Raw genomic sequence first — 26,756 nt, 5'->3', positions numbered from 1 at the left:
GTGGTGTTTCCCAGCCACATTTCTGTCACAGGACCACAATAAGCCTCCGACAAAAACTGTAGACCAGAAGGGATGGGGAGCCTGTAGTCCTTCAGGTCTTCTTCAACTCCCACTGCCCCCTCCCCGACCATTGTCCCTGGTGGCTGGGGAGGGGTTCAACAGGCCAGAGTCCCCCAGCCCTGATTTAGACTGGTTTTTAGGGTTTGTTTGGCTTAGGTAGGCTTGGCCTCCAGGGTGCCAACTTGAATAAAATATGGGGGGGGGAGGAAAGCCCCCCCCCCATAATCAATCCCAATACTTCTTGTCTGCACACCATTTGAATAGCAATGCCCATCCACTTGGAGGGGGAGCTGGCATCCTCAAATATATTTTTTGGGGGGGGGAGCGTCTTTGGCCCCTAGGAGTTGGCTCCTATGCCTGGGCTCAAGTTCCTCTTCTACAATGTATTTGTTGTTTAGCTTTGGATAAGTTGCCTCAGCAATGGGAAAATTAGTGAACAACTACAGACAATGTGAACCTGATATTTCAAAACACTTTGCAAGTTAATAGTACACTGTGTGGGGATGGTTAGGGAGACAGGAAAGGATACATTATTTAATGATATCCTTCCTAACTTGCGCTAGCAAGTTCCATATTCTGGCAGAGTTCCAAACATCCCCCTTTTTAAATTACACAGTTTGTTGCTGACTCATCTGAGTCTTACTATTAAAGATTCCTTCCTGGTAAAATCCCTTCTAATCCCTCTTAAAAAGAATAAACACAAGAACCTGATTAACGTTAATATAAAAGTAGTTTATTCACAGATTCATTCAAGTTCACAGACATATCCCTGAAGGCAGGCTTAGGTCACATGACAACTAGAACTATGGTATACCATAAAGTTAGTCCCAAGTAACTGCAACTAAGCAGTCACTTCTACAAACACACAGTAACATAGAAAATGGAGAAGACACACTGATCAAAACATGGAGGCCGTGTGCTCCTCCATGCTAGTACAACAGACCACACCCTCTTCAAGTCTGTCCCAGTTCAGGAGGAAACAGGAAGTCTTCTCCTGAGTAGTACAAAACATCCCCATACAAGTCCACTGTAGGAATGTTGCGCTTTACTGCAGCTTTACATCCCACACACTGGAGCATGAAACATGTTAGGCCTCCCTAGGAATATGGAGGCAGTAGCAAAGGGAGGTTCAAGTCCCCTCCATTTCAATATGTGTGTTATGATTGAGTCAAAAGGGGGAAAGTCAATCCATCACTCCCCACTCCCACCCCAGAATGTTATAAACTGTGCTGCTTAGTAAAGTCAGGGCTGGAGGAACAAACTGGAGAAAACTTGGCACCAGATGTAAAAAAAACCCAGATTCCTAAGAACCTTGGCTTTCACTTTACAACACACACACAAATAAACACCATGTTTCTAGCCATTGGGGCTGCGAAGATGTGCTTGAAAATGTGCAGGCAATATTTAGTGAAGCCTCATAAGGAATTGCATCTGTTGAATATGATTTCCCATAGTAAGCAGGACTTCAGAAGGATATAAAATGACCAAAATGTACATAAAAAGATATGCAAATAAGAAATTATTCACATGTGCTTGGCATGCTTAATTTTTAGAAGCCAGGAGAATTCAACTTCCCTTGCAACAAAATGGGTCTTCCTTTGGCTCAAATGTCTGGGCTGTTTCTCTTAGGTACACAACAAACAAAACCCTAAACATACCGGTAAATATGCTAGAAGTCAACGAGGCAAAGTCCTTTGTTCTTACTCTGCTGCAGGAGGGACTATGTTGCTGACACACCAGAAGTCACTCCTGGTTCCTGAGAGGAGCAAAGCAGCAGGGAGCTTGGTATGGCCTGTGGCCCAGCAGAGCCCATCTGATGTTCCCACCACCTCACTTGCACCAAGCCCCCCCCCCCCCTTGCTCCTCTCTCTCAGTAACAAGCGTCAGCACTTGGCATTTGAAAACCAGCCTAGCAACCTTGCCCACTAAGGCTCACTCCATCTGTCTGTGTATAGCAATATAATTTTATTTCCCCCTAGATCTAACCATAGTGCTGCTTATTTTAATAAGAGTGAGAACTCTTCCCTTGTCTTGTCCCAGGTCATCTACAGGCAGCTGTTTCATCACTGGATGAAACAATGTTTGTTTTTATAATGCTTTTCTTTTGGATGCGCTTGCTACCTTGGGCTCCTTCAGAAACAAGGGCGGAATATACATTTAATAAGGGAATCAGTAAAATGCATTCTTGTGACTCCCCCATTCGCCAAGGGCAGTGCTAGAATGAAGTGTTTGAGCAGTGCAGAAACATGTTTTATTTCATAGAATCTTACGAGTTGGGACCCCCCAAGGGTCAACCCCCTGCAATGCAGGAATCTCAGCTAAGGCATCCATGACAGATTTCTCCTTCAAATACATCTTTTCTTCCCTTGCTCTAGGTTTTTAGTTCATCACCTGGGAAGAAAGGTAAGAAGCAAAATACTTTCTAATGGCAATGAGGAACATGGATGTTGTTTGACTACAACTTCCATCATCCCTGACCATGGTGGGTGGAGATGATGGGAGTCCAAAAATATCTACTGTACAGGGACTCCTTTTAACAATGTGGAAAGAGAAGGGGGATACTGTAATGGGTTTTCGCCTCTTTTACATTGTGCTAGAACTGGGGATCATCTAATATCCACACAGTACAGTTAAACTTTGGAATTCACCAAGCAGAAGACGCGGTTGCCACTGTAGGTTAAACCACTGAGCCTAGGGCTTGCCAATCAGAAGATCGGCGGTTCAAATCCCCGCGACAGGGTGAGCTCGTTGCTCGGTCCCTGCTCCTGCCAATCTAGCAGTTTGAAAGCACACAGTGAAAGTAGATAAATTGGTACCACTCCAGTGGGAAGGTAAACGGCGTTTCCGTGCGCTGCTCTGGTTTGCCAGAAGCAGCATTGTCATGCTGGCCACATGACCCGGAAGCTGTCTGCGGACAAACGCTGGCTCCCTTGGCCGGTAAAACGAGATGAGCGCCGCAATTCCAGAGTCATCCGCGACTGGACCTAATGGTCAGGGGTCTCTTTACCTTTAAACAGAAGATGCAGTGAAGTCATCTTGGATGGATTTAAAAAGAGGGTTCAATTAATCTGTTTTCCGTGGCTGCCAGTCAGTGGCTATGCACTTCCTCCAGTATTGAGGCAGGATGCCTAAAGGAGTTGTTGGAAATCCAAAGTGGGTCAAATGCTATTGCACTCAAGGCCTGCTTGTGAGCTTCCCACAGGCAACTGGTTGGCCACTGTGAGAACAGGATGCTGGGCTATGGTGGACCTGTGGTCCGATCCACTGGACTCTTGCTGTGTTCTTTCTAAACTAGGGTTAGGCCAAGCTCTGAGAAAGTTACACAGAACTGAGTAGCTGGATCCTCTTCAAATGGCTTATGACTCATTTCTGAGAGAGCGACTGCCTTCCAAGAGATGGACAGGAGTCTTCGCTGCAGCAGTGGGGAACCTTTGGCCCTCTAGATGTTGGTGACTGACAACACCCATCAACCCTAGCAAGCAGTCAATGGACAAGGATAATGGGAGTTGTAGTTCAGCAACAACAGGAGGGCCAAAGTTTCTGCCGTATTATTTTCCCACAACCTCCTGGAAGCTGTTGCTACCTTCTACAAGGTCTCCTTCTAAGTTCCCTTGCCATACTGCAGTGCTAGTTTGTCACGACACCAGACCTTCCAGGACAACAAATCTCAGAAAGTGGTGCCGGAAGGTTATGGGTCTTCCTTGTGGACTGCAAGGCTCAGCTGGCACTCTTCCTTCAGACCGCTTTTCAAAAGACATGAGCATCCCTATATTCCAGCTTCCTAGATGATGTTTGCCCCAGTGTTTATGTTACAGGCAGGCTGATATGAGAAGTTAACAGCCTCTCATGTTGTTGTTTTTTTTACTAGCCCCACCATCAACACGGACTGCCCCCACCCAAGAATATGAAGATGTGGGCAACATCTGTCCCAGGAGTAGCCCAAATGTGGTGTTATCTTCTGCCAATGGAATGGGTAAGTAAGGGGACCTTTAGGCAAAAGGTCATGATAGCACTGCAGGGTGCATTCGTATGGAAATTGCAGGGGCAGAGGGGGCCAGGTGCCTACCCAAATCTCTCTCTCTCTCTGTCTCTGTCTCTGTCTCTGTCTCTCTCTCTCTCTCTCACACACACACACACTAAAGTATGTAGATTTCAATATGCTAGGGTCTACTGCCACTGCTTGCTTCACTGACCAACCCCTCTCCCACCACCTTTGCCAATTACCTCCCCCCCCCCAACATGACAACACCCACCTTCCTTTTTTCACACTAGAGCTGGTCAGCTGCCTAGTGGCAGGCACATGAACTGCAGCATAATGACAGCCTTACATTTTTATGTGTATAGCAAGATATAGAAACACCTCCAACATAATCCATGTTAGGAGAAAAGGAGAGTGAGGTTGTTAAAGACAGCTCAAGAGGACTGCATGATTCTCCACATCCTGTCAGGTGTTAAAATTTACACAAAAGGACTATGTGAAGGGGGGTGGGAATCATAACAGAAATAGAACAAACCTCTCAGTGCTTTGTCCATCTCCTCTTGCCCCTCCAGGGTTTAACTTCCGCATTGGGAAGCCCAAGGGACCAAGAGACCCTCCTGCTGAATGGAGTCGCATCTAGGCAGTATGACAGAGAGACAAGAACACTGCTTCTGCCATTGAGCAATACAGATCGGGACCAAGACTGCTGCCTGCTCACCCTTCCTTAGGGAACAACTGTAAAAATAATAACCACCAGCAAATTGTGCCTCTGGAGCCATGGACCAAAAGGGAGCAACAGTTGCATGCACTATACTCCAGGAGACTTCTCTACCAGAAGAGGAGGAGATGACCTGTTTGAAATGTTGGGATCCACCAGCTAAGGATCGTGTGAACCTGCAGCCAACTTCTCTCCATCGGCTTCTTGAGCAGCTCTTAGTTGGCCAGGAAAGGTTTGCCAGCTAAAAAATTGAAGCCTGGTACCCCATGCCAGGAACCATCGATACAGCACATCCCTCCTCCCATTAAACAATATTTGCTAATTTGTGAGTTGCGCTTTTATCAACAGCCACTGGAGCAAATCCATTCCACCCAGGAGTCTGCCCCATCTTATGTCAATTTACATTTCTCCACTTACTACAGTCATTTCTGCAACCTAGTCTAAGGAATGGAAGGAAGACATTTGGTGGCTTTGGGACTCTTGGTCTTCTCCCATCTGGAGGGGGTAAAAATCAGCACTTCAAATCAGCTCCTTGGGTTTAGGAACACCCCCCCCCACTTCCTGGAGTCATGCTCACTGGACCAGTCCTGTCCTTGTTTTGGTTTTGTTCTTTTCAGTCTGAATGTTCAGTTGCTCTGCTCTTTCCAAATCTTTTGCTGGAGATCTAGAAGCTTCCTGGAGGTCTGACTTTCCTGGAAAGTAAACACACAAGAGCCCTGCTCTACCCAGGCTTTGTGATGCTCACGTCCATGCCACTTTGAAGTCCATGTGGGCAGTGCTTGATGCCCTATGCCTATGGTTTAACTGCCCTAGAGGAAAGCACCAGAAAGAGAAAACGGAACAGAAGGATTTACTGTATAAAAATCTGTAAAGACCAGTAGTGGGAAGTGGTTGCTGCCCCAATCCCTTAGAACTCCATCACATTGGCTGATACAGCCACCAGAAGGGAAGCGTTTCTCATCACCACTGGGGGGAGGCATTCTATGCCAATTTCCCTCCCTCCTGCTACTCTGTAAGACTCCTCCCACAATCCCCAATGTCCAGCAATCACTCTGCCTACTCTGGGATCCTCTCCAAGAAAAACATTTTCTGTGAAACAGAGAGATGAGAGATACATCTCACAAAACTAGAGCAAAACAAAGGGGCAGGGAAGCATTTGGGGGCCCTCGAAAACCATTCTACTAGCCGTTTTCCCATTTACAGGAAATATAGCTGCGCCAAGTTGATTTACTCCTATGGGACAGAGAGAGAAAGAAAAAGAATTCCATTTGTTCTTTCAGGCCTTCCCAACCTGGTGTTATCCAGATGTTTTGGACAACTGGCTCAGCCCACTGCTAGAAATCATGAGAGTTGTAGTCCAGCAACATCTGGGAGGCACCAGATTTGACAAGGCCATGTTTTCTATCCTGCCTGCTCCTTAACAGCAACTAGGAGCGATTCCATCTTCACTCATTCTAGGACTGCTGAACGGTCATCAAAGTGGGCCTTCTCTTGGCAACCACTGCTGCCCTCGTCGTCCATTCCCCTGAGGCTGTTTTTGGAAGGAAGAAAGGAAGGAAGGACAGGGCTCACTGTAATATGTAACCCAGTATGTGTGCACCAAACCCACAACTGAACAGGGATGCAGAGCAGGAGAGAGAGAGCAGGCATCCAAGATCCGCCCCCGGTACAAAACACAAAACAAAAAACCCCAGGTAGAATGCTCTATGCCTGGAGAGGGAATCTGTCATGGAGATTCCTGCATGGCAGGGAGTTGGACTAGATGACCCTGGGGTCCTTTCCAACGCAAAGGTTCTATGAAATCTATGAATGCTCGGCATAGCTGGGGGGTTTTGTGTCCTTTGTCTGCATGGGCCAAGGAGATTTTCAGCCCTACAAGAGGCAGAAAGCACAGGTTTATGGGGTGAATTTGAAGACCCCAGTTCACAAAGGCCCCAGGCTCCAGGCAGTGGACAGCCTCCTTGAGGAGGAGGAGGTGCCAAGCAGAGGAAGAGAAGGAAGTGTGGAGTCCATGCTACTCCACGCTGAGGAATTTCCGCTTCTTAGCTGTGCGGGTGTATGGGTGCCAGCGCCACTCCAGGTCTGCTGTGCTCTCCTGCTCCATGGTTCCCAGTTTGATCATATATACTGGAATAAGAGAAGAGCAGCTTTAGAGTCTCATCCAGCTCCATTTGAAGCAGACATGCAACGCCCACCAACCCAACTCTGCAGAGTTCTGCCTGTTAGTTCATACACCCACCCGACTGCAGCCGTCTGAACTTTTGGCAGGAAACATTTGGAAACAGACAAGAAGGAAGTAGAAATGTGGACTAGCACATATCTCGCAAGCACTTTCTCCATACGCTTGAAGCATTTCGCACACCTTTATCTCAAACACAAGAATGGCTTTGCTGGAGCAGACAGGAGGCTCCTCTAGTCCAGTTCGCCAACCACCACCAGCCAGGCGCCTCTGCAAGATCTCAAACAAGGCCTGAAGGAGATGGCCATCACTGTGTGGTACCCTGGAGGCATATTGCTTCTGTAAATGGAGGAGAACCTCTGGTGGAGGGAAACTGTGGCCCTCCAGGGGTGCTTGGACTACAACTTCCAACATCCCTGAACACTGGTGCTGCTGGCTGGGAGTCCAACATTTGTTCCCTATGAAAAGCTATTTTAACTGAATAAATTGGTAAAAATGCTTCTAGTGCATCATAGTATTCTAAAGAACAGCAATTCCACTGCTGTGACACTGAGCTCTTTTAAAGTGGCACTCATGGCTGACCTAAATTCAAAGGCAATCAGGCTTGTATGTATTGCAACCAAATATCTGGAAAAGAAGTTCCTCTAGAGCAGGGGTGACAAACTCCTACGAGACTGCGGTCTACTATCAGAATTAAAATCTGGCAATGATCTACCCCCAATTTTCAGGTTCAGGTCAAAGTTGTTGAGCTTTTTTTAGGGAGGGGGGAAAGTTCCTTTTGGGGGGGGGGTTAAGGCAAGGGTTGAAGGGAAGAAGTCACTCACAATAATATCACTTTGGATGAAAACAGCCACTTCCCTTCCACTGGTCAGGCAACAATGGAGGGCAGAGCGAAGGGGCAGGGCAGGAGTCAGTTTTGCTGAGGAAAGGGAGCCTGAGATCGACCTGCAATCTACAAAAACCTCGCGGGGATCTACCAGTAGATCACGAACGACCTGTTGGACATCCCTGCTCTAAAACAAACAAAAGTAACTGTTTTAATCGTTTTTATGTAATTGCGTTATGTGGTGTGTGTTTTTAAAAATTTACGATGTGGCACACTCTTAGAAGTGAATTAAGGCTGAACAGCAACCTGCCACTTTAATATACTAATCAGGTATGGCATTCAAGTTTGGAAAACTCAGCAGTGGCCAAAGGATTGGAGAAGATCAATCTACATCCCAACCCCAAAGAAGGGCAGTGCCAAAGAATGCTCCAATTACCGCACAATTGCACTCATTTCACAAGCTAACAAGGTTATGCTTAAAATTCTACAAGGCAGGCTTAAGCGGTATGTGGACCGAGAACTCCCAGAAGTGCAAGCTGGATTTCGAAGGGGCAGAGGAACCAAAGAGCAATTTGCGAACAAGCGCTGGATTATGGAGAAAGCTAGAGAGTTCCAGAAAAACCATCTACTTCTGCTTCATTGACTACACAAAAGCATTTGACTGTGTTGACCACAGCAAACTATAGCAAGTTCTTAAAGAAATGGGAGTGCCTGATCACCTCATCTGCCTCCTGAGAAATCTCTATATGGGACAAGAAGCTACAGTTAGAACTGGATATGGAATAACTGATTAGTTCAAAATTGGGAAAGGAGTACGACAAGGCTCTATATTGTCTCCCTGCTTATTTAACTTATATGCAGAATTCATCATGCGAAAGGCTGGAATGGATGAATCCCGAGCCGGAATTAAGATTGCCGGAAAAAATATCAACAACCTCAGATATGCTGATGAAACAACCTTGATGGCAGAAAGTGAGGAGGAATTAAAGAACCTTTTAATGAGGGTGAAAGAGGAGAGCACAAAATATGGTCTGAAGCCAAACATAAAAAAAACTAAGATCATGGCCACTGGTCCCATCACCTCCTGCAAATAGAAGAGGAAGAAATGGAGGCAGTGAGAGATTTTACTTTCTTGGGTTCCATGATCACTGCAGATGGTGACAGCAGTTACGAAATTAGAAGATACCTGCTTCTTGGGAGAAAAGCAATGACAAACCCAGACAGCATCTTAAAAAGCAGAGACATCGCCTTGTCGACAAAGGTCTGTATAGTTAAAGCTATGGTTTTTCCAGCAGTAACGTATGGAAGTGAGAACTGGACCATAAAGAAGACTGATCGCCGAAGAATTGATGCTTTTGAATTATGGTGCTGGAGGAGACTCTTGAGAGTCCCATGGACTGCAAAAAGATCAAATTTATCCATTCTTAAGGAAATCAGGCCTGAGTGTTCACTGGAAGGACAGATCCTGAAGCTGAGGCTCCAATACTTCGACCACCTCATGAGAAGACTCCCTGGAAAAGACCCTGATGTTGGGAAAGATGGAGGGCACAAGGAGATGGGGACAACAGAGGATGAGATGGTTGGACAGTGTTCTCGAAGCTACCAACATGAGTCTGACCAAACTGCGGGAGACAGTGGGGTGCCTGGTCCATGGGGTCACGAAGTCGGACACGACTAAACAACAACAAATGGCATTCAAACGTTGTAGGAGAAAGAAAAAAGAGGCAGGCTTCCGGTTGGCTGTGCCTCCATTTTGGACGGGGGGGGGGGTCGTTGGAGGAAACCCCCGTGCTTTGAAGGTTGGGGGAACCGCAAAAGCGCTGCGAACCCCTTACAACCCCTAAGTGACACATTCCAGACAGGCAAAAGTGCCTGAGGCGAGTGCAGAGCAGGGCTGGGGAGCGGCTGTGGCTTGAGGAGCACCTGCTGTGGAGGCTGGAGGGCCACATTCACCCCTGGGGCTGGAGTCCTCCACCTTCTGCTCTATTTGCCCTATATTCCATTTGTGGATTTGCACCATGCTTTCCAGTGTTCCTGGCAGCTGACTTACATTTCATCTCAAACCTTGGCCCAACCTCTGTGAGCTCTACGTTCCGGTGATCAGTCTTCTTGTAGACATGGTGCCTGCCAAAAAACAGCAAGTTTTGTTGGGAAGCTAGTGCTGGAACAATCCCCAACAAGGCCAAATTCACTGACTGCCCCCTTTTTTGCTGCTGCCCTCCCAGTGCCAGCCCCGGAGTTTGGCGCAGAATAGAAGAGTGACAGGTCCCACAGCGCAAGGAGACCTGGCTGAAATCAGATGCACCGTCTTTCTAGGCAAATGGACAGCCTTTCGTTTCCCATATATGCTGCAGCGAGCAAATAGCAATGCTTCTCCGAACACATGGAGGACTATGGAAGGAACTTGTTGAATTAGCACACTTGTGCCTCGCTCTACTTTGTGCTTTTTAGAATTTTTTATATTCCTTTTGTCATATCTCAAAGTGATTCTGCTGGGTTGCAGTTTGTTGCGTTTAATTCCCCCCCCCCCATAAAACAAAAAACCTTTGCCACATCAGCAGAGAAGAGGTTGGAGGCCAGCATTCTTGGAGGGGACCAGCACTTTGAACTGCAGCCTCTCCCCCCCTTGCAATTCACTCCCCATTTCAAAGAGAGCGAGTGTCTCTCCACTGCCCACCCCACACTTTTGCAACCTATCAATGGGACCAAGAAGAGAAAAGAGAACATCGGCAGCCAGCCCTAGCAGAAACACAAGACAAGTTCCACCTACCGGAAGGAGATGTAGTCTTCTTGGTTGGCAAAGGTGATAACCCGTTTGCTGTCATCTTTGGGCACTGGAAACAGGTACTTGAGAATGCTGGTGAGCTGAGGAGGAGGAGGTGAAGAGAATGTGGGAAGACTTGCAGCTGGTAGAAAATGGGACAGATCCACACCATACTTTTAAAGCACATCCAGCACACCCTTCAAGCACATGCTTCCCCCCGCCCCGAATCCTGGGAACTGTTGTTTGTTAAGGGTGCTGGGAACTGTAACTCTGTGAGGAGGACACTACAGTCCATGGGGAAAGCCATGTGCTTTAAAGGTGTGTTGATTGTGCTTTAACCGTATGGTGCAGATCTACCCATGGAATATGTTTGGTGAATTCCAGAAGCAAGATCTTCCACCACTGGGGAAGCTCTGGCCTGCAGGGCTACAGGCCCATGAGACTGTTTTCCCCAAACCCATCCACCAGAAACCTGGCATAAGATAAAGCGTTGGCTGGGTCAGCTACACAGATGATTGACAAGTGAGTGACCCAGCTCACCTGTCAAGGCCAGGATTCAGCAGGCCCCCACCCCTGGCTCACCCCTCCCCCAGTTTAGATGATAGGAGTTGGAGTGCAACAGCATTTGGAGAGGCTAGAGGGTAGCTGTCCCTCCACACCCTCATAGATCCTTAGGTTGTAACCCTAAACACGCCAGTAAACTCAGTTGGACTTCCAAGTACAAAATATACAAGTTCTTTTACCACTCAACAAAAAGAACAAGTCCTGACCTTTGCTTCATAGGGAAGATGCTCCACTCTCTCCATCATTTGGGTTGCTCTTTCTGTACTCTCCCACCCCACCCCTGTACTACAGGATCTTCCATTTGAGCTGGGGGGACCTGAACTGCACAGTGGAACATATTGCACAGAATGCTAGACCAAGGTTTTGCCCTACGTGCACAAGACTGCATGGGGCAGAGCGAGACTTGGGCCCATGTTCTCCAACACACCCCTCTCCTTTTCTTCTAATCTTGGCTTCTTGTTGTGTATGAACCAAAGAGTGTCATTCGTGATTGTTTTGAGGGTTTTATTCTTTTACAATCAAGCAGTGTATAAATGTTATGAACTAACTAACTAACTAACTAAGGTTAGTTTAACAAGCCAACTTCAGAAACCATGGTTTGAAGTTGTCTTGTTGAGAAACTGAGCAGAGGTTTTTTTTTTTAAAGAAACCATGATCTCTGGTTAGCAAGCAAGGACAAGCAGAAATTAAGGGACGGTGATAGCAAACTCTGCTAAAGTCGTCCTTCCAACTGCACAGAAGCACGTAAGCCTGTTGTGTTTGGACTTGTTCCAGTTCACACACAGCACTACTGTGTACTTACTGTTACATATGAACAGGGCCAGTAGCCCAAAGGCAGGCGCACTAGAGATTCATAGAAATGCCTTATGAGTGCCCACTTTTCAATCACAAATATTGACTTAGCTCATTTTGACCTCCACGTGCATCTTACCCGCTGCCCAAGACGGGAAGTGAAGTTGTGAAAGATGAGGTGTGGATGTGCCTCTGACATGGTGCCGATGTCTGGGATGTCGTGGCGCATGACCACGTTGCAGAGCGTGAAGAAGGCAGTGGGGCCAAAGGGCAAGTGGCTGATGATGAGGCCATCTACATGGTGATAAAAAGGTGGATAAGTTAGTCAGGTCCAATCCCCATCACCAGTGACTGCAAGCTGAGAAAAGGCAATGCCTTGCTATCAATGCGCTGCCCAATGCTATGGAGTTCAGGCACCAGTTCTACCTGCGGCTTATAGACACAGAAAACTGCCTTATACACAGAGTTCATCTAGCAGGGAACCAGGCAGAGGGCCTTCTCAGTAGTGGCGCCCACCCTGTGGAACGCCCTCCCATCAGATGTCAAAGAAATAAACAACTATTGGACCTTTAGAAGACATCTGAAGGCAGCCCTGTTTAGGGAAGCTTTTAAAACCCAGACACATGGGTGGCATATAAATATAAATTATTATTATTATTATTATTATTATTATTATTATTACTACTACTACTACTGTTCCATCCTTTCTACAAGATCACTCATACAAGTGAGCCATTCTACACACAGCATAGGCAGAGATTAAAAACTGCTCCCCCAATCTAACAAAGATAAATTGACAGTTCACACATAGCAACATTTGTTCTCAACAACATTTGTTTCAACTCTCTATTGTGATGCAATCCACGTCACCCTGCCCACTCCCAGCCCCGGTCAAGCCACTCACCTGGGACCCCTCTGTGCTCATGCACCACCAGCAGGTCGGTGACACCGTTCGCTTTGCAGGCACGGACAAGGGCCCCCACTTCATGTCGGCCTCGGTTCATACGCTGGGCCCCAGGGAAAACCAGCTTGACCTCCTAAACAGAAAATGGGTGGAAGGAGATGGGAGAGTGATCAGGAGGCATAACCTGCAAGAGTCAGATGTAGGGTCACCCTGCTAACACATCTGCTAACTTGGAATCCCCAAGCTTTGTAAAACACAGATGATGACAGCAGGAGGTGCACTCTGCACTCCAGAGGCAGTCTGTTTCTACTTCTCCAGTCATAGAATCATAGAATTGGAAGAGACCGCAAGAGCCATCCAGTCCAACCCCCTGCCAAGCAGGAAACACCATCAAAGCATTCCTGACAGATGGCTGTCAAGCCTCTGCTTAAAGACCTCCAAAGAAGGAGACTCCACCACACTCCTTGGCAGCAAATTCCACTGTCAAACAGCTCTTACTGTCAGGAAGTTCTTCCTAATGTTTAGGTGGAATCTTCTTTCTTGTAGTTTGAATCCATTGCCCCGTGTCCGCTTCTCTGGAGCAGCAGAAAACAACCTTTCACCCTCCTCTATATGACATCCTTTTATATATTTGAACATGGCTATCATATCACCCCTTAACCTTCTCTTCTCCAGGCTAAACATACCTAGCTCCCTAAGCCGTTCCTCATAAGGCATCGTTTCCAGGCTTTTGACCATTTTGGCTGCCATCTTCTGGACACATTCCAGCTTGTCAGTATCCTTCTTGAACTGTGGTGCCCAGAACTGGACACAGTATTCCAGGTGAGGTCTGACCAGAGCGGAATACAGCGGTACTATTACTTCCCTTGATCTAGATGCTATACTCCTATTGATGCAGCCCAGAATTGCATTGGCTTTTTTAGCTGCTGCATCACACTGTTGACTCATGTCAAGTTTATGGTCTGCCAAGACTCCTAGATCCTTTTCACATGTACTGCTCTCAAGCCAGGTGTCACCCATCCTGTATTTGTGCCTTTCATTTTTTTTGCCCAAGTGTAGTACTTTACATTTCTCCCTGTTAAAATTCATCTTGTTTGCTTGGGCCCAGTTCTCTAATCTGTTAAGGTCATTTTGAAGTGTGATACTGTCCTCTGGGGTATTAGCCACCCCTCCCAATTTGGTGTCATCTGCCAACTTGATCAGGATGCCCTCAAGCCCACCATCCAAGTCATTGATAAAGATGTTGAATAAGACTGGGCCCAAGACAGAACCCTGTGGCACCCCACTAGTCACTTCTCTCCAGGATGAAGAGGAGCCGTTAATGAGCACCCTTTGGGTTCGGTCAGTCAGCCAGTTACAAATCCACTGAATGGTAGCATTGTCTAGCCCGCATTTTACCAGCTTCTTTACAAGAATATCATGGGGCACCTTGTCAAAGGCCTTGCTGAAATCAAGATAGACTACATCCACAGCGTTCCCTTCATCTACCAGGCTTGTAATTCTGTCAAAAAATGAGATCAGATTGGTCTGACATGACTTATTTTTCAGAAACCCATGCTGACTTTTAGTGATCACAGCATTCCTTTCTAGGTGCTCACAGACCGCTTGCTTAATGATCTGCTCTAGAATCTTCCCTGGTATTGATGTCAGGCTGACTGAGCGGTAATTGTTTGGGTCTTCTCTTTCCCCCTTTTTGAAGATAGGGATAACATTTGCCCTCCTCCAGTCTGTTGGGACTTCGCCTGTTCTCCAGGAATTCTCAAAGATTACTGCCAGTGGTTCTGAAATCACCTCTGCCAGTTCTTTTAATACTCTTGGATGTAGTTCATCTGGCCCTGGAGACTTGAATACATCTAAACTAGCCAAGTATTCTTGTACTACCTCCTTACTTATTGAGTTCTGCCCTTTCTCTGTCTCCTGTTCGCATTTCACCATCTTCTCCTCTAAGTGACCCCACTGTTTCCTTTTCTCTCTTTTGCTATGGACATACCCATAAAAGCCCTTTTTATTGCTTTTAACCTCTCGAGCAAGCCTGAGTTCATTCTGTGCTTTAGCTTTTCTGACTTTGTCTCTACACGTGCTAGCTATTTGTTTGAATTCCTCTCTGGTGCTTTCCCCCTTTTTCCATATTTTGTACATATCCCTTTTAAATCTTAAATCAGTTAAAAGTTATTTAGATAGCCACCCTGGCTTCTTTAGGCACCTTCCATGTTTTCGTCTCATTGGTACTGCTTGAAGTTGCGCTTTTAATATCTCCCTTTTAACAAACTCCCATCCATCATGAACTCCCTTCCCTTTTAGTATTACTGACCATGGGATCACACCCAGCGTTTCCCTAAGTTTTCTGAAGTCGACTTTCTTAAAGTCTAGAATTTGAGTCTTAGTATGCTTGGTTGCTCCTTTCCGCTGTATAATAAACTCCAGAAGAGCATGCTCACTCCCACCTAATGATCCTGCCACTTCTACCCCACTTACCAAGTCATCACTATTGGTTAAGACCAGATCTAAAATGGCTGATCCTCTTGTTGCTTCTCCCACTTTCTGGACAATGAAACTGTCTGCAAGGCCAGTGAGGAATCTGTTCGACCTTGTCAAGACGGGGCCCTGGCTCACACTCAAGCCTTTTGGTGGGTCTCCAACATAACCTTCCCAACAAGGCCCAGGAAAGACCTGCTAGCTAGACCTGGAAGATATATATCATGGGCTGACCCCAGAACCTGTTATCACCAAAATAGGAAACACCGGAGCCTTGCTCCAGACCTCCTCACTGCATGAGGTACTGCAGGCTGCTACTAAGAGCAGAGACTTTTCATCCATGGCACCTATATTTGTAGAATGTTCTTCCAAGCAAGATCTCTCACCATTATTTTAGGCAGTTGGTTAAAAGAAGGATGCTGAAAGCAGATTTCAGCCAAGTAAAATTTACTATTATAGTGGTTCTTATTTGTTATGCTATGCTCTTTGGGCTGCTGTCTGAATTGCTTTGGGGGGCACTTTAACTATGTTGCATTAACACTGTTCCATCACTGCTACAGTTATTTTTATATGTTGTATGATGTCACATTCCTAGAGGTTGCCTTGAGCTTTCCCTTTCATTTTTTAAAGGCTTAGGATTTAAGCTTTTAAAACAATGAACGCATAACACTAAGCTGAAGAAGATGATTGACCCTGCCTCCTCCCCTATAATGGGTACATAGCTTTTTCACCCCTCTTCCACCCACATGCACATATACCTCTTCCTCAAAGGGAAGGAATAACTGCTGCTTGCTTACTTTGGCAAACATCTTGAGGCGGGAGCTGGGGTCGCGGGAGGTAGTGACCATGATGCGAGGATCCTCCACACCTGCCCAGCGGTACTCGTCGTCCATGTGGCTTTTCACACCTACCATGGCAAGGCAAATTACAAAGGCAAGTGAAAAATCCACAGACACTCTTTGAACTCTTAACAAGCAAGCACACACCCTGCAGCTGCACTCATCTGGAAACCAAACTTGGGTTGCAGAAAAGAAGAACTTTTTTTAAAAAAGAAAGAAAGAAAGAAAGAAAGAAAGAAAGAAAGAAAGAAAGAAAGAAAGAAAGAAAACAAGTGCTTCAGTGGTTCATCCATGCTCAGGGATGATTTGAAAATTTTTAAGGGTCTTGGCAGAGCACGTAGTGATTTTTCTGCCGGTTGTAGAAATTGCAATCTGCTGTGTTAGATGCTATAGGATTTTTCTAGCTGCTTCATTTACTTCATTGGAGAGATGTGACGGGTGTGTACGTACCGGTATGTGCATGTGTGGCTGACAATGTGATTTCTTTTTTTGTTTTTTGTGCTTTTTTGTTTTGTTTTTATGCGATGGCATCCAATTTCGTTGCACTTGTACAACATTGTACTTGTACTTTTACAATGACAATAAAGAAATCTTTTCTTATATACTGTATATTATTGTACTGTATTACAAATCTGAAATCCATAGAATTAAAAAAAATCACTATGAATGTTTCTGTCTTCAACCACAAAACCACAGGCCAGTTTGGGAATGCCTCTACCAGAGTTTAAAGGTTGCCTGGAAACCTCAAACTAAATGATTGGAAAAGGTTCATCAGCAGAGAGAGGAAAACACATCATACAACTAGGGAACTTCCTCTTAATCCTCTTCATGTTCTGAGGCTGAGCCCTAGCATTTATAATTCAGTTCTGGAGCAGCATTCCAATTCAAATCCAGATCTACTGGGCTCCGACAAGTGATTCAGTGGTAAGTTGCGCTAATGTGACAAATACAACACTTTCAAATGTGCCACCTTTCAACTGGAAATTAGTTGATTGATCCAATTAAGTGGGCCTGATGGGCTTTGTAGTCCAAATCCTCTGGAAGGCTCCATGTTAAGAAAGGCTGATTTATAAGATGCCATTAGCGAGCAGGGAATGCAACAGGGCAGCTAATTCCACCACTGTCCTCCTGGTTGTTGTCTTCTTCCTTCCAATTCCCTTTCTGCCATTTTGTTCTCTGTTCACTAAGGGTAAAGGCTACAGCCTGAGGATGCTTCCCTCAAAGCCAATAAAATGATATATTAATTTTACCATTCTTACTATTTTGCTCATATCAGCTACTCACCTTCTCCACCCCCATCATCAAATTCGAGAGCCTTCTGGAGCCCCAGAGCCTCCCTCCGCAATTCCGTGGGGATGAGGCAGTTCTCTGGAAGGGAAGAGGCAAGAGGAGTTACGAAAAGCAGACACAGCTGCAGAGCTCTTGGCCACCATTACTGACTTTGGGGATACATTATAGGGAAATGCAAGACATACATCTTTCAACAGGCTTTTGATGCTCAGTTATTACTTTATATCACCCCTTTCCTCCATAGAACTCAAAGCAATGTAACAGTCTTCTCCTGCTGCCTGTCCATTTTATACTTAACAACAGCCCTGTGAGGCAAGTTAGGCTGGAAAATGGTGGCTGGCCCACTGTCACCCAGTGAGTTGCCCCAGTCCTAAGAGTTTACAAAGGCCAACTGCTCCTGCATCTACAAGACACTGTATACATGCAGGTTTCCGCAACAGGCACACTTCTTAGCATACACACATCAGTTTTGAGCAGATGCAAGTTAGTTGTTCATACCATCTAGTGCTTTTTTAATTTTTTCCTTCTTCTCCTGGATCGCCCGAAGCTTTTCCTCCTGGGCTTTGCGGTAAAGATATTCTCGCCGCTGGCGGGCTTCCCGGCGCAACTAAAAGAATACAAGGCATGAATGGAACAACAGAAAACACGTTCCCTCCACCACTTTCCAGTTTTAACAAATCTTCAGGACAAGGATGGATGATCACTTCCTAAATACCTGCTAATCCTCAAATGAGGGCGTGTCCAAACATTTGTTTCCAGTCCAGCAGAAACTATGGCCACGTGCACACCATACATTTAAAGTGCTATGATATGCCTTTAAGCAGCCACACTTTCCTCCAAAGAATTCTGGGAGCTATCGTTTATTAAGGATGCTGTGAGTTGTTTGGAAACCTCTGTTCCCCTCCCAGAATGGTTTAATCACAGGGAACTCTGAAAATGGTAGTACAGTGGTACCTCTGGTTACGTACTTAATTACTTCCGGAGGTCCGTTCTTAACCTAAAACTTTTCTTAACCTGAAGCACCACTTTAGCTAATGGGGCCTCCCACTGCCGCTGCACCGCCAGAGCACGATTTCTGTTCTTATCCTGAAGCAAAGCTCTTAACCTGAAGCGTTATTTCTGGGTTAGCGGAGTTTGTAATCTGAAGAGCATGTAACCCAAGATACCACTGTACAGTACTTGGAGTGGAACAGGGGCCTCCAAACAACTCTCAGCACCCTTTACAAACTACAGCTCCCATAATTCTTGTTTAAAGTGGCATCATAGTGTGAATGTGCCCTTAGGCTATAATTCCCTACCAACCTATCTAAGTTTCTAAGTCAATACATATAGAATTTATAACTTTATTCATTTATTAAAAGTATTTCTATGCCATAATGTAAAGTGTCAGGACATAGGACACTGTTCTACTGCAAACCTAAACACATTTACTGTACATTTACAGAGCATATACCCCACTGAACATTGTTCCGAGTAAACATACATAAGACTGCATCGTTAGGATCACATAGCTCATTTGTTTAAAATGGGTTTAAACATGCCTAAGCACCCACTGGATTGTGGCCATTGAGTTCTGAATCACAGAATGTCAGCCTTAGAAAGGCCCCTGGAGAACATCTAGTCCAAGCCAATATTTAATGCAAAAACCTACAGCACCCCTAACAGGCAGCAGTCTGGATTCCTAACGGATAGCTATCCGGACATCTGCAAATGAAAGAAAACCAACGCCCCCCCCCAGGCAGTCCGACTGTTCCACTCTCAAAGAGCTCTTCGCATTAACAAGCTTCTCCTTGCTAGTCATTGTGGATCTGAAACTCAGAAGGGGAGTCAAGACAGCAACTGAAGGAGGACCAAAATGCAAGACCACACAGATTACAATTTAGTCCTCTCCCACGATGCACTACTATGCCAACCATTACGAGTAATTCCTAGGATAACGCTGCCGGTGTGCAAGTGGGGCTTGGCCATACAAAGCTGCATGTCTGAGCTGCAACTGCTGGGGACGGTTCCCTCTCTGGACTTCCTAGGGCGCAGGCACCGCCATTTCACCCTGAAGAGCAGCGCCAGGAAGCCACGTTTCTAACCGCGACTACAACTGCGGTGGATCAGAACCCTCGGCCAGCAGAACCGCAGCAAATCCGGGGTGGAGTCGCCGCCTCCCATGAAGTCCCTCGGGAAATCCCCCTCCCCCCCCCCCCGAGACCGGCCTCCCAGGGGACACGGGGGGGCGAGCCCTTTTGCCCATCTGCGGCTCCCGTAGCCCGAGAGCACCAACAGCGCTTCTCCACCGCCCACAAGCAGCCCCCGAGAAGCCTCTGCCGAAGCCTCCGCCGCCCGGTTGCTCACCATGCTGCTACCCGACCACGCTGGACTCCACCACGCGCCGGAAGATCTCGCCCCTTCCGGCCTTACCACCACTTCCCATTGGCCAGCGCGAGTCTGCCTATAGCAGAAGAGGACGCAAAAGGAAAATTCCAAGGCCGTTTGCCCACAGGAAAGATGGCGGAGCAAGAGAAGCTAATTGGAGACTAGAAGGTTGTGCCAGAAACAAGGATGGCAACCAAACTGCTCACGCAATGGCGTGGCAAAGCAACAGGCTTGATACCCTTAGGATTCTCGATTAGACTTCCGGTTCCCGAATGCAATGGTCAGAAATCTCCTTGTGCGGGGCAAGGGTGATGGAAAGACGACTGAATTAATGTTTAAAATCCTGGTTTCCTTCCTCCTTAATTTTCCATATTCACCAACAGCCCCATCCCCCAGGATAATTAACTACGAACCCCCAAATTAGCCATTCCCCTTGGTGCTTAAAACAACCCCGAATTCTGTTCCAACAGCCGGTGAGAGAGGGAATTGACTTTTTTGGAAAAGGTGCAGAAGGATGTCAACCGACAGAGGGCGCTATTTTTTCAAGGTACTGAAACGAGATTGAGTTTCGAACTTGCTGGCTCGGAAAGCGGCCTTACCGGCCGGCCTTGCCCAAGATGGCTGCCCGCGGGGAACTCGGCCTCAACAAAGATGGCGGCTACGGAGGCCGAGAGATCTGAGGGAGGAGGAGGAAAGCGGCGCTCCGGAGAAGGGCTGCCCGCTCCCCGCCCTCTCCGAGAAAGCGGCGAATTGCTGTAGGTTGATTGGTTGTTAAGGAGGAGGAGCCTCGCTTCGGGTCACGTGAGCAGGAAGAGCCGACCCACGAGAGGAGGAACTGGAGTGGCGTGCAAAGGCGAGGCAGTGGCGGCTCTTGCTCGGCGGATCCCTGAGGGGCCTGGAAGCCTCGTCCTCCGGTCGCTCTCTCAGCCGCGCGAAGAGCCCCTGGCGAGGAGGCCCAGCGCGAGCGAAGGCGGCCTCCCCGCCCCCCTCGGGGTGAAGCGAAGCGGGAGGGGGCCGCGTCCTGGGCGGACAAGGCGGCTTCGCCACGCTTCGCTTCTCCTCCAGTCTCTCCAAGCGAGGTAGGCACCACGAAGCTCGCTCTGAGCACCTTTGCTTTTGCTCCAGAGCTTTCCCGGCAAAAACCTGCTCTTTAAAGCGGAATCAGAGCAAAGAGCGGTTTTTTGCAAGGAAAGCTCTGCAGAAAGAAAGGGTGGGGGGAGCAGACCATGTCTGGAAAGCCGGCGGGGGGGGGGTGATGATAATGATAATAATAATAATAATAAATTATTTGTACCCCGCCCATCTGACTAGGTTGCCCCAACCACCCTGAGTGGCTTCCAGCATATATAAAGACATAAAGCATGTGGATAAGTCCCCTACTGCCCATCATGTTACAATTTTAGGTTTTGATTGCAGTTTGTGTAATTGGCCTAACAAGGAATGAAGGAATTTGCCTTTTGCTGAATTCAGCTCATGCTCAGCACACAGATGAGATTAGGGGGAAATCCCACAGAATGAACTGGAATTTACTTCCGAGTGAACCTGCCTAGGGTTGCACTCTGGATTAGGTTGGACCACACTTGGTGCAGAAGGTACTTGGGTTGCCCCAAAGGCAGAAATGGGGAACCTGTGACCCTCCTGGTGATGTTGGCTCCTGCCAGAGATTGTGGGAGGTGTAGTCCAGCTGCACCGGGGGGGGGGGGTACTGCTTTCCTATTGCGTGGGTAAAGTATTACCACTCCGCATTTTCTGCAGAGGACATCACAAACAGTAGAACTAGCAAGCAAAGTGCTGCTACTTTTATAGTGCTCTCCTCTTACATAATTCTTTACAGAATAATATAGAACAAAGACAATCTAGACAGCAATGGAGGGGGCAAAAGATGTGAGCAGTTGCAGTTGCAGTTACAGGGGTTTCATTTCAGATGGCTCCAGCAGAGGATGCAGGACCGACTGAAGTATGTGAGGAGTTGGACCAGGTCATCCTCCACCTTTTTGATACTCTGGAGATGCTCCAGACCAAGAGGAAAACTTTTAACAGCTTGATAGAGCAGGTGAGACTTAGGTTTGGAGGAGTTGGATAAAGGTGAAGGGCACTTCTACCACCCGTGGATCCCCTTCCTCCTCTCCACCCCACCCCCAAACTCCATGGTTGCTGCTCTGTAGCCCTCTGCCCATTGCCTCTTGTGGTGATGTGGCCAAGAACAAAATTTTCTCAGAAGGTGCCCACTGAGGAAGATTCTTTCTAAAGAGAGAAGCCTTGTCTCTTAACATTTTGTGGTGGTTATTTCTTCTCCAGGGTTGGTTCTCGCTCTCCAAGTCCCGCTATGCCATGGGTAACAAATCTGTCTCTCCCCTTCAGTATGGACATCAGATGACTCCAATGGTTCAGGTGAAAACTAGGTGAGAGCAGGAAATATCAGGATTTGGAAGGTGGAATCCCATGGAGCAAGTGAGAGCCTATGAAAGAACAGGAGAGGGGAGGCAGAACAGCCAGTATTCCTTCCTGTTGGTTTTGATGACTTCCAGCTTTATTTCTCTCCTTGATGGATTTTCGCTCTAGATGGGTATCTGTGCTGCTTGTATTGCATAGAGGAGCTGGCCAGAGCTGTCAGCCAACAACATCTGAAGGGCCACGAATTCCCTATTCCTGACTTAAATTGCAATCCACTATTTACTTTTTTCAATAACACTTCAGCAGTACTTTCTTTGGGTGGAATCTAATGTGGCACTAAGGCGAATTTTTGGTAAATGCAAGGATTTCTGCATTGAAGCAGGATATAACTTTTATGAAATAAATAATATTTCTCCTTACACAATTTTAAGTGCTCTAAATCTTCTCTAAATCTGCTCTATGGGCTTGAGCAACCCCTAGAAATCCTTGTGCTGACAGGATTCATTCGTGGAATCCCCCCCTTCCCTCATTTACACAAGGAGCACCAAATGGTGATACTGTCATTGCTTATGGGAGTCTACCCCAATCTGGTGCCTTCCGGATGTTGCTGGAATACAACTGCTATAATCCCAGACCATGGAGGATGTTGGCTGGGGCTGATGGGAACTGTTAGCCAAATATCTGGAGGGTACCAGGTTGGTGGAGGCTAGTCTGAGGTCTACGAGTGAATTAGTTATTACTATAGATTCAATCTTACATTTTGCTGTTTTTCTGCTCCATCTAGTAAGAAAGACAATGGTCAGATGGGGTTTCATGTGGTCTCAGAGGATGTGAAGGCTACCAAACCAACAGCTACAGATGCTGTGGAGGAAATTGGCCCTTGTGAGCAAGGTGAGGGTGCAAACCACATGGCGGGTCAGGGGAATGGTATATGTTTGGGACTGCAATAAACTGAGGATAGAGATCCTCTTATCAAAACACCCATGCCTGGCCATCTGTGTTTTTAGGAGCTGCAGCCATAGTGAGGTCCTATAGGTGTAACAATTTCTTCCTGCCAACTGACTGGGGTGGGTTTGACCAAAGACTTTGAATGCTATGTGTTTTTCTCACCGCTAAGTTCCCATCTAGTAAAGGTGTTGCTTTAATGTTTCCAGTTCTACGATGGCGAAAAGGTCCAGGGAAAGCACAGGCTCCAGCCCAGCCCCCCAAGGCCTCCTGCAAGGCTGCTGAGGGATCAGGGCATCAAAATCCCCTGGCGTGGTTTGGAATCCTTGTGCCCCAAAGCCTCCGACAAGCCCAAAGGACTTTCCAAGAAGGTGAGGGGAATGGCTGCTCTTACACTCCACACCATCTGCTCTTCCTTCCCCAAAGAGCAGTGAAGAGTCTTCTGAGAGCACAGCCCTTGTTTCTCCTTCTGTCAAAAGGCGTTGGGGCCATACAGAGGGGTAAATCTGAAAGTTGTCATTGATCCTGACAAACTGTGGAAGCAAGCAGGGATGTTGTTCTGCCCCTGCACTTCTGTGATGAAAGTCTTATTTGCCCAACACTGAAAGCTAGCTCAGCTGAATACCACAAGTGATAGCAATGACTGTGCTGTTACTTGTACCCCTTTGAGTGATCCTGGGATGCTGGGTTTGGTCCTTCCAGAGACACAAGTTTCCAAAATCTCCTTTTCTGTTGCTTGAAGTCCTCTCAGTGAACACATCATAAAGCTGCTATGAGGAACCTTTGGCTCTCCATTGCTGCACTGCAAGTCTCCTCATTCCTGACCATTGTCTTTGTTGGCTGGGATTGATGAGACCTGGAGTCCCAACAACCTGTGGGGGACCACAGGCACTGCCCCCCTCCTGCCTGCCTTAGGGGGAATGTTCCAGGTTCTCTTCCATGATGCATCATCTGAACTGTCTCTCACCCTCTTCTGTTCTAGGAATTCAACTGGCTGCAGAAATTGCCTCATTGCAGAGTGACATTGAGAGCACACAGAGACATTACCATGCATTGCTGGAGGAAAAGCACAAACTTGTAGCAAGGGAAAAGTAATGCTGCCCTTGAACAGCTATGGCCATCTCTCTGCTGGGAGCATAGATATAAGAATGGGGCCAGTATTTATTGGGATGCATCCCAGAAGCCGCTTGCTCCATGTATATTTTTAGCTGTACTTAATAAATAAGGGGTTCAGAAATGTCTGGAGGCCTTGTTTGTGGAGATCTGTGTCCTGGTGCTTTTTGAAATGCTGGTCAGCTTTGTCCAGAGCCTTACTCTCATCCTGCCTTTTCCATAATTCTCAGGACAATATTACAATACGATTGTAGGTTTCCCCCCTCTTATTTTTGTATATTTTTAATCAGTGAGGGGGATGTCTTTGAAACGGATAAAGATCCAGTATTGACTCTTGTCTGCAAACACTGTTTAAAATCCTTTGGGCCACCTCTTCAGTAGCTGAGGTCGAACTGGGATGAGGGGATATAACATTTGATAATGCTAGATAGAAAGGGACTATTTTATACTGTTTCTTTGGGGGGGGGGGAGTATAATTGTAGCATTGGAAAGAGATCCTGAGAGTCTTCTAGTCCCACCCCCTACAAAGCAGGAATTTCAACTAAAGCATCTATGACAGATGGCCATCCAACCTCTGCTTAAAAACCTCCCTTGCCACACCTCTGAAATTAAGCCGCATAAAAATGTAATGAATTTAAAATAGATTATCTCCTTCCTGCTAACCTAAAAGCTCCTGCAAATTTTCCAGAAAGTGATCCTACTTGGCCTCTGATACATCCTCTTTCTATCATTTTCTCCCTCAACATAAATTTCAAGTTCGTAGAATCATAGAATTGTAGAGTTGGAAGGGATCCTGAGGCTCATCTAGTCCAACCCCCTGCAATGCAAGACTATCCCAAGACAGATGGATACAGGGACCAAACCTGCAACCTTGACATTTTCAGCACCCTGCTCTAACCAACTGAGCTGCTATTCAAGGCAGCCCTGCAGAGGGGGAGGGGCAGTGCAGACTTTGTTTGGAAATTGTAATTATTATGGGAAGTAGTCATATAACTGCATATTAAGGTGAATGGAATGAGGCTTATATAAGGTCACAGTACAGAATTTTTTTACATTCTTAAGTGTTACATCACACATAATTTCAGAACTGACAGCTTGAATGTGTGAATGATGTCCTTTGAAAGGGATTGAGATTGTGGGAGAGCTTTTGACTATTGCTGCTTCATTCTTTCACATGTGAACTCCCAGCCTGAGAGAGAGGAGCAAGGATGTCTACTTTGTCAAGTATGAAGGGGAAGGGAAGACTTAGGTGTGTCTCTTAAAAAACCCCACAAATATTTGGGATAAGTGCTGTAATTTCTGTACTATTTCTATGATACCACTTTATTTTTAAAATACTGTTTAACAGTTAATTTAATAAAACATTGTAAATACAACTAAACAAAAACAAAAAATTGTTTATATTATTATTCTGTCTAACAGCAAACTACAGTGGTGGTATCCCTGTCAGTTTGGAAACAAAATAAGATAGTGGTTTGAAGCATATGCTGGGAACCTAGAAACCAATATATTTTGGGGTATATAAACTAAAAAAATATTTTTGAATGGTTTGATAAGCACCTGTGAACTTCCCGTTGGATATAATGGACAGCAACGTCGTCTCCTACTCAGGTGTAGGAACCTGGCCCCGTTCTGCATCTGGCTGCATTTTGCTGCAGGTCCCAACTGTATTATTTTGATTGAAAACAAAAATGTTTAGAAGTAATGACCCACCTGTCTTTTAGCTGCCACTGCTAAAAATTAAACAGATAAACACCTACGTTCTGTATGCCCATACCCTTCATGCTTGGCAGGGCAAATGTGTTTTTAACTTGGTATAAGAAAGAAGGGGCCCTCTGTCAACAATTGAAGGGCAAAGGCCTGGAAACCAGAGCAGAGAACAGCGCAGAGGCACTTTCACATGAGTTTGTAGCTTTGAAAAGGTCGATACCCAGCCAGGATTGAACTGGGGTGACCTTGTGTTTACTCTCAGCTTTATGATCTAATTGATTCCTGCCAATATTTTACAGAAGAAGTTAAAGGATAGAGTGAAAAAATAAAAGTTTGCAAGGCAGGGACACAGGTTGTGGGTGTGGCAGCTGGAGGGAAAGGGAAGCATCACAAAATCTGGTGCATTATGGGTGTAACAAGTAGAAGCACATTAAGGTTTATTAGTGGGTTTCTCAGCAGTTTGCAGAAGTGCTTGCAAAAGCAAGTGCCTTGATACAACTGGCAAAAGGAGGATTTTCCCCTTTTCTACAGCATTACCTTGCTCTCTTTAGGTTCTAAGCCAAAAGCTCTTTCCCCATCTCACTCCCATATGGTCTAGCGGTTAGGATTCCTGGTTTTCACCCAGGCGGCCCGGGTTCGACTCCCGGTATGGGAATGACAATCTTTTAATGCATGCCACGATGGAGAATTAAATGTTAAATAGCATCAAAGAAACGGCGAGCCAACTGATTTATTTCTGCTATTTATTGATCTACGTATCGAGAAACTGGCGCCCGGCTGCCCCTCCTGAACCTGGAGTGCCACACCTCACGTGCTCACTGCCGTCCTTCTAAGCTG

The 26,756-nt window shown here is 46.4% G+C and overlaps 3 protein-coding genes and 1 non-coding gene across 5 annotated transcripts in view; 3 read left to right on the top strand and 1 right to left on the bottom strand.

The window, feature by feature from the left end:
- Positions 1-5,279, top strand: part of PTPN18 (protein tyrosine phosphatase non-receptor type 18) — a 53,982-nt gene extending 48,703 nt beyond the window's left edge. Inside the window, exons 15-17 of the mRNA XM_033172876.1 lie at positions 2,436-2,463; positions 3,929-4,033; positions 4,612-5,279. Coding sequence (XP_033028767.1) covers positions 2,436-2,463; positions 3,929-4,033; positions 4,612-4,679 — 201 coding nt within the window. The 3' untranslated portion in view covers positions 4,680-5,279. The remainder of the gene's footprint in view (positions 1-2,435; positions 2,464-3,928; positions 4,034-4,611) is intronic.
- Positions 5,280-6,587: 1,308 nt separating this feature from the next.
- On the bottom strand, positions 6,588-19,807 carry IMP4 (IMP U3 small nucleolar ribonucleoprotein 4). Of its 2 annotated transcripts, none has more exons than XM_033172877.1 (9): positions 19,737-19,807; positions 17,889-17,997; positions 17,385-17,468; positions 16,059-16,168; positions 12,787-12,919; positions 12,022-12,176; positions 10,533-10,627; positions 9,813-9,886; positions 6,588-6,884 (listed from the first exon to the last, which is right to left on the bottom strand). In XM_033172877.1, exons 1-9 carry the CDS (start codon positions 19,737-19,739, stop codon positions 6,772-6,774), a joined length of 876 nt encoding a protein of 291 aa, XP_033028768.1. In that variant the 5' UTR covers positions 19,740-19,807; the 3' UTR covers positions 6,588-6,771. The 2 variants fall into 2 exon arrangements, with proteins under 2 accessions (XP_033028768.1, XP_033028769.1); XM_033172878.1 differs by lacking the exon at positions 19,737-19,807 and adding an exon at positions 18,106-18,228.
- Positions 19,808-20,807: 1,000 nt separating this feature from the next.
- Positions 20,808-24,356, top strand: CCDC115 (coiled-coil domain containing 115). The gene is made up of 6 exons (XM_033173695.1): positions 20,808-20,836; positions 21,682-21,810; positions 22,056-22,159; positions 22,936-23,042; positions 23,306-23,467; positions 24,079-24,356. Exons 2-6 carry the CDS (start codon positions 21,682-21,684, stop codon positions 24,189-24,191), a joined length of 615 nt encoding a protein of 204 aa, XP_033029586.1. The 5' UTR covers positions 20,808-20,836; the 3' UTR covers positions 24,192-24,356.
- Positions 24,357-26,502: 2,146 nt separating this feature from the next.
- TRNAE-UUC lies at positions 26,503-26,574 on the top strand. The gene has a single exon. It is a non-coding gene; the product is annotated as a tRNA-Glu (tRNA).
- The last annotated feature ends 182 nt before the right edge of the window (positions 26,575-26,756 follow it).

This window comes from Lacerta agilis, chromosome 16 (genome assembly GCF_009819535.1).
Source record: "Lacerta agilis isolate rLacAgi1 chromosome 16, rLacAgi1.pri, whole genome shotgun sequence".
NCBI classification, from domain to species: Eukaryota; Metazoa; Chordata; class Lepidosauria; order Squamata; family Lacertidae; genus Lacerta; species Lacerta agilis.
This window is presented reverse-complemented; position numbering and strand designations above follow the sequence as displayed.